This window comes from Meriones unguiculatus, chromosome 10 (genome assembly GCF_030254825.1).
Source record: "Meriones unguiculatus strain TT.TT164.6M chromosome 10, Bangor_MerUng_6.1, whole genome shotgun sequence".
NCBI classification, from domain to species: domain Eukaryota; kingdom Metazoa; phylum Chordata; class Mammalia; order Rodentia; family Muridae; genus Meriones; species Meriones unguiculatus.
This window is the reverse complement of record NC_083358.1, coordinates 42773770-42780092: the sequence shown is the minus strand read 5'-3', so window position 1 is coordinate 42780092 and position 6323 is coordinate 42773770. Positions and strand designations below refer to the sequence as shown.

At 51.8% G+C, this 6323-nt stretch overlaps 1 protein-coding gene across 6 annotated transcripts; it reads right to left on the bottom strand.

Moving 5' to 3' along the window:
• Positions 1 to 110: 110 nt before the first annotated feature.
• On the bottom strand, positions 111 to 5731 carry Rad23a (RAD23 homolog A, nucleotide excision repair protein). Of its 6 annotated transcripts, none has more exons than XM_060392341.1 (9): positions 5518 to 5729; positions 3870 to 4031; positions 3546 to 3727; positions 3354 to 3409; positions 3095 to 3222; positions 2790 to 2868; positions 2553 to 2698; positions 929 to 1093; positions 111 to 848 (listed from the first exon to the last, which is right to left on the bottom strand). In XM_060392341.1, the coding sequence occupies exons 1-9, from the start codon at positions 5587 to 5589 to the stop codon at positions 735 to 737; spliced, it is 1104 nt and encodes a 367-aa protein (XP_060248324.1). In that variant the 5' UTR covers positions 5590 to 5729; the 3' UTR covers positions 111 to 734. The 6 variants fall into 6 exon arrangements, with proteins under 6 accessions (XP_060248324.1, XP_060248325.1, XP_060248326.1 ...); XM_060392342.1 differs by having other exon boundaries at positions 2553 to 2695; positions 5518 to 5728; XM_060392343.1 differs by having other exon boundaries at positions 111 to 489; positions 2565 to 2695; positions 5518 to 5727.
• Positions 5732 to 6323: the final 592 nt, after the last annotated feature.

Here is a 6323-nt window from a genome sequence, read left to right as displayed (position 1 = left end):
CATAGGCCCCTTCCGCACTTCTCTGCAGGCCCGTGTCACCTGTGCCCCTGCTGGCTCAGACTCACCAGCTGGTGTGAGAAGCTCCAGTAGGCATGCACCATTATTAGGGCTCATTTTTTAAAACTTTATTCACTTCAAAACCTTTATCAGAGATGTGGTTCTGTCCTGGGGTAGGGGTGGCCTTGGCCTTCAGAACTGATGTTACCTCTTCTCCAGGCTGGAGGCCAAGGCCAGAATGGGGAGAGGGCCTTCGGCTTCTAACAGACTTACTCCAGATGGAAAGATTTGGGCCACTCCAATGGAGGATAAAAGTTTAGGGCTCCAGCTTCCCCTCACAGAGGAGGGAGGAGGGTTGTCCTTGGGGATGCTTCAGGGGATAGAGAAGCAGGCAGGCGCCTCTCCATCTGGCGGCAGGGAGCTGGGACAGAGGCCAAGAGGGGCCCATCTGTCGCCTCCTGGTCTTGCCAGCAACTTTGAGCAGGCTGGGCTGTTAAGAGGATGGGGACAGCTGTCTGGCCCGGGTCTTGTTGGACTGAGATGGGAATAAGGGCCACTTCAGGAGGGTGGGAAGCTGGGCAGGGTGCTTTTGTTTTGTTTTTTTTTTTAAATGGTTTGATTTTTTTCTTCCTCTTAAATAAACATGAATATATATATGTGTGTGTGTGTATATATATATACTTTTTCTTTTATAAAACTTTTGTTGAGTGGGGTGGGGGCCTTTTTGCCTCCCACCATCACTCATCATCAAAGTTCTGACTCAGGAGGAAGTTGGCAGCCAAGTTCTCATTTTTTTCACACGCGAAGTAGGCCTGGATGACCAGGCTCTCTGGAAAGCCCAGTGCCTTCAGCTGTGGGAAGATGGGCAGGGGTAAGAAGGGGAGAGGTGTAGGGCTACCCACCGCGATGGCTCCTCAGCCAGGCCTCTTACCCTTTCTATAGCTTCCTTCTCCTGTGGTGTCACCTGGATATAGTTCATCTGCGGGGCCTCCTCACCTATGGCACCAACCTCCCCTTCCACATCAGAGATGTCAGCCAGCTCCCCGGGAGGCTCATTCAACATCTGGATGAACTGCTCCTGGTGACGGCTAATTTGCTGTGAGAAGAAAGAGAATGATGACAATTCATAGTCCTTGTCACCTGCCCGGGTGCCATTTTATAGCCCTTGCTTACACACCAAATTGTCAAACACTCTGAAGGTGCCTGCCTTGGCCACACAGTCATGTACCCATGGAAATAAGCTGTCCAGGTAGGGCTGAGGTACCAAGGTGGAGAGATGGGCATGGTGGCCAACACCTTTAATCCCAGCACTGAGGAGGCAGAGGCAGGTGGGTCCACGTGGTAAGACAATGTCTCCATAAACAAAAAGTAAGGAACTACCAAAGCAAGGCAGGCTGCTCATACCAGAACTCCAGCACTTGGGAGGCTGAAGCAGAAGGATCACCATGAGTTTTAAGCCAGCCTAACCTACATACTGAGACTAAAGGGAAAAAAAAAAGTTCAAACCAAGTCACTGAGGCCTTGTGGGAGGGGCCTGCTGTCTGTAGCAGGAAGTGGGGAGGGTTCCTCTGGCTAAAACAAGCACCACATGAGTGCTCTGGGATGACCTACTGGGTCCAGAAGACTGTGGCAAAAGCAGCAGAGAAATGCCAGGAAGGACCTTCTCCTGCAGCAGTGGGAAGCTGCAGTGGCCAACAGGGCAGCAGAGCTTGGGCACTTTTGTCATGCTGCAAGTGAAGCTGCTAAGCACAGGTGAGGCTCCCAGCCTGCACAACCTTTACCTTCTTTCTTTTTTGAGATGATCTCATTCCTGGAAGGAGCTGGCTTCAAGTTCTATAATCGTCCTGCCTCAGCCTCCTAAGCGCTGGGCTTAAATCTGTGCACTACCAACTTGGCCCCTGTACCTATTCAACACAGTACTGGGAGATCCAGAGGTTCTGATGTAACCCTTTGCTTCCGCAGGCATCGGAGAAGCTTCCCATTAGAAAGGGCCTTTTCAGAAATCTAGTCTCTGGGGCAGTTCACCAGGGGCACCGTGTAGAGCATTAGCCTGAGAGGAAGATGCCAGGACACTGGGTGGGAGAAGTGGCCATTGAGGTGTAAGCAGAGATAGTCCCTAGGAGGTTGTCAGAGGCTCGAGGAACCAAAGCAGAATGGGCCTGAAAGCTGAGGTCCAAGAAGTCCTTTCATAGCTCTGAGTGCACCAAGGGTTCTGGTGTGATGACACAGATTTAGGTCACCACACAGAGGGTCAAGGTGAAGGTCAGATCAAGAAGAAGGCTGGGTCTGAGAAGCAGGAAGAGGAGCTGCAGATAGAGCAATAGCTCAGAAGAATGCTGGGTCCAGAGTCCAGGACCCAGATATACAAATGGCAGCCTGCTCTGGGCCTCTCATGTCTTCAGCACGGTGTGTGCCAATAGCATCCAGACCTCACGGGGAGTCAGATTACAGGTAACCTTATGGGACCCAAGGGAGCAAAGGACTTGGCCTCTGCTAGTTCTGCTTTCTCAGGGGGATTCCTTAAGAAAGTAGAAAAGGCGTCTCGGTTCCCTCACCCTGGGCCGCACCTGCAAGAGCTGAGGGTTCTCCTGGCCCAGCTGCTGGAGCAGCGCAGGGAGCAGCGCTGGGTTCTGCTGAATCACTTGCCGCATGTTCTGGAACTGGGGCTGGTCCCTCAGGAACTCCAGGGGGTTCTCCCCTGCTAGTGGCAGGAAGAGGTGTGGTCAGGCACCATGCAGGGGCGCCTGAGTCTGGACTACTGGCGTCACGTGCACACCATCCAACCTGCTCACCTGCTTCTGCGGCCGGCTGCTCGGGTACCTGGCTCTCCTGGACAGAAGCATGTTCGGGCTCAGGGCTTCCTGGAATTCCCTGTCAGGGATCCTGTTTTTTAGTTCTTGCAAACAGACCCACTTCCCCTCTCCCAAGTGACCAGCCTGACAGAAGGGGAGGCCTCACTCCTGCCCTCCATGTTCTCCTGTGAAGCCTTCAATGGCAACACTCAATACCCAAGAGCCTATAGGGTAGGTTCCACCTCCACTGCCTGTTGAGGCACAGAGACCTGGAGCCTCCCAGGAGGCAGTGGTGGCCCCCTCACCGTGAGCAAGTACTCCACAGCTCGGTGGGGGTTGTTGTAGCTGGCCCTCAAGGCGGCCACAACCCGTTCCCGCTCGTAGCCCATGGACATGATCTCAGTCAGCATCGTCTCATACTCAGAGCCAGTCACTGTGGAGGGAGGGCCTGGGTCACCAGGGGCACACAGGGCAGTTCCCAGACCCTCCCATACCCAGACAAGGCTGTCAAAGGCTGGTGGCTGGGGCTCCCAGTCGCCTCTGCCCTGAGGTCCACCCACCCACCTAATGTGGAAGCTGCGTCTTCCTCTCGCCCGCTGCTACCTGAAGAGGGAACAGAGCTGCAAATTCAAGAGAGAGAAATCGGACCCTGGCTTCTGTTGGCTCGCCCTCCCCGAAAGGCAAGTGCATGGAACCACACAGGTGGGTACTGGAAGGTGCAGGAAGACAGGGATAGGTCAAAAGCTACTTCCTTACCCAGAAATGGATTCTAGAGATGCTGTGGTGACCGACTCCTCTGTTGGACTCTTGTCCTCTCTGCTGGTAGGTGGAGGGTGGGACATGCTTGAAGCCGGGGCTGGAGGAAAGGGTGTGGAGGATTCCGGGGCAGCGGTGGGTGAGGCCTCTGGGGGTGCCGGGGTACCCTGGCCAGCCTTGGCCTGTGACAGCAAGAAAAAGGGATCAGGCAGTAGCATCTTTATCAAGCCTTAACACCCTGCTGCATCACAGCCCCACCCTGCCTACAGCTAATCTCTCCAGGGCACACGAGCTCTTTGCCATCATCCCGGCTAATCTACCCACCTTGGTCACCATGACAACCACAAAGTTCTTCTCATCTATATGGTATTCCTTAATGGGGACATCGTCACTCAAGATCTTGCCAGCATAGATGAGTTTTTGTCCAGCCACAGGGAAAGCATCTCTTCCCTTCTCAGCTTCTATCTTCTCCTTTAGCATCTTCACCTAAAGTAAGAAGGACAGGCATCAAACACAGAACTTTAACAGTACAGCCCATGTGTTTATAAACAACACTAATACTCTAAGACACTCTCAGTGAAGTCTAAGCATGGTTGTGCATACATTTAATCCCAGCATTTGGGAGACCCAAGTGGATCACTCTGAGTTCCAGGCTAGCCAGGACTATACAGTGAGACCCTGTCTCAAATAAAATAAAATGGTCATTACAAACCCTTAGACTCCCTTCCTCCCTTCTGTTTAGAGAAAAAGCTTTGCTCTCAATCATGTGATTCCTACTTGATCTAGCCAGTTACTGAAGCCAGACACCGAAGCTGTTCGTGGTGTAATGGTAGTGGCGGTTGGAGGATGGACCTCAGGGTCCAGCGTGCTCTACCAGAGCTCCAACCCAAGCCCTGCCTTACAACCTGTTTTACTCTGCCAGTGGAACAGAAAAGATCAGCCATTGTTCTCACGGAGAAGACTGATGTGAGAAAAAAAAGCAAACTTGTATTTCAGATGGCATGTGGTTGAGACAGGAAACAGCAATGAGGAAATGAAAGGGTAAAACCCATCGCTGGCCTCAAACAGTAACTTTCTGTACTTACTGAGGACACATATCTTCCCTCCATTTTCGAAACAGGATTTTTATTCTGTACTTGAGTCTGGCCTAGAACTTCATAGCCAAGGCTGGCCTAAAACTCAAGGCGATCCCCTGTTCAGGGGTTATGGACATGACCACCCATGCCTGGATCTCAACTGAGGGCTATCTCAGTGGCCTCACAGTATATTTAAGAAGATTCAGGGGCGGTGGCCAGAGACAGTATAGCTACTTGGGAGGAAAAGGCATGAAGGATCACTGGAGCCCAGAAGTTCAGGACCACACTAGGTTAACGAAACAAGACCTGACTCCACTCTCAAAAAGCAAAACCAAAGTTCATGCAGTGTGTTTAGGCTGCTACCCGTTACATGAAACAGAAAAAAATTAATCCTGTCTCTGTCATTATTTGCTATGACCATGACAAAGTTCTGTAACTCCGTGGTTGTCAAAAGGGGAAAGTCAAAAGTCCCCAAACGACAACGTTGTTTTGCATATTCAGCAAGATGATACTAAAATGATCAATGGCTGGTAAAGAATAAACGGCTAACAAACACGGACCACCAAAACTATTTAAGAACATTTATTATCATCATTGTAGTCACCAGTCGGCACCTCTTGGCCACTGGTGCCAAACTGTGACACCTGAGCAGCTTGCAGGCTGGGAACGTGGAGTCCGCAGCTGACGCTGGAGCTGGGCATGGGGACTTGACCGGCCCGGGAATGGAGCCCAAGCCACCGGGGCAGGGCAGGGTCGATCGGGGAGCATCCGAGGAGGTCGGGCTGCTGGGGGAGGGCAGGGCCCGGCCGCGCCGTCCTCCCCGCCCCTCCCGTTGGATCCCGGCCTCCCTGCCCCCACCCACCCCGTCGCTCCCGCCCCCGGGCTCCGGCCCGCACCGTCTCGTCAGGTTCCATGCGAATCTTGAAGGTCTGCTGCTGCAACGTTTTAAGTGTGATGGTGACGGCCATGGCGGGGCCGGAGCAATGCGGCAGCCCCGGGATCCTCGAATAACATGCAACTCACGCCGCCGCCATCTTAGCGCCAGTCGCGCCGCACCGAGCGGTGAGCACTTCCGGGGCAAGTGTGATGCGCTCACAGATCCTCAGTCCCCATGACACACTCCTCAACCTCTAGAGCATGCGCGGCAACACCGCCTTGCCATAGACATGCGCAAATTCAGCTTTGAGCTTTTGCTGCGGGTGCAGGCATCACGTTGTCTTGGTGATGTCATGCCTCTTGAAACTTATACCATATACCCGCAAACTGATTTCCAAGACCCACTTCCACTTCATTTAAGTATTTGAGGCATTCATTATAAATTTATATTCCTAATGACCTAATTTGAATCTGCCCAAACTAAAAGGAATCCAGCGGAGCGCTTCTAAGTTCCTGAAATTAAGTTACCATAAATCTTAAATGCACAAATCAGGGCAATTTATGCAACTCCATTTTCAAGGGCTTTCTTAGATTTGGGATAACCTTACACTTCTAGTTCAGGAGTCTCCTACCTCTTCATGGTCCTCCAATAAGGGCTCATCCAACACATCAAAAATTTAACATTTCAAGATTCTTTTAAATACATTATCTTTCCTTCCATAAATTTCCTTTGCTTATACCAACTCTTATTAAGGTACCTTCATGGGGGGTTGGGGGGCGGGTTATTTTCAAGAAACCTTAGATCACAACATATAAAGGAGCAATG

Excerpts from the sequence above, each read along its gene's own strand:
- Rad23a (XM_060392341.1), bottom strand. The coding sequence starts at position 5,589 with ATGGCCGTCACCATCACACTTAAAACGTTGCAGCAGCAGACCTTCAAG. Across the intron at positions 3,728-3,869 it reads TGGTTGTCATGGTGACCAAG|GCCAAGGCTGGCCAGGGTAC; the intron begins GTGGGTAGATTA and ends TTGCTGTCACAG. Across the intron at positions 2,869-3,094 it reads CTGTGGAGTACTTGCTCACG|GGAATTCCAGGAAGCCCTGA; the intron begins GTGAGGGGGCCA and ends GATCCCTGACAG.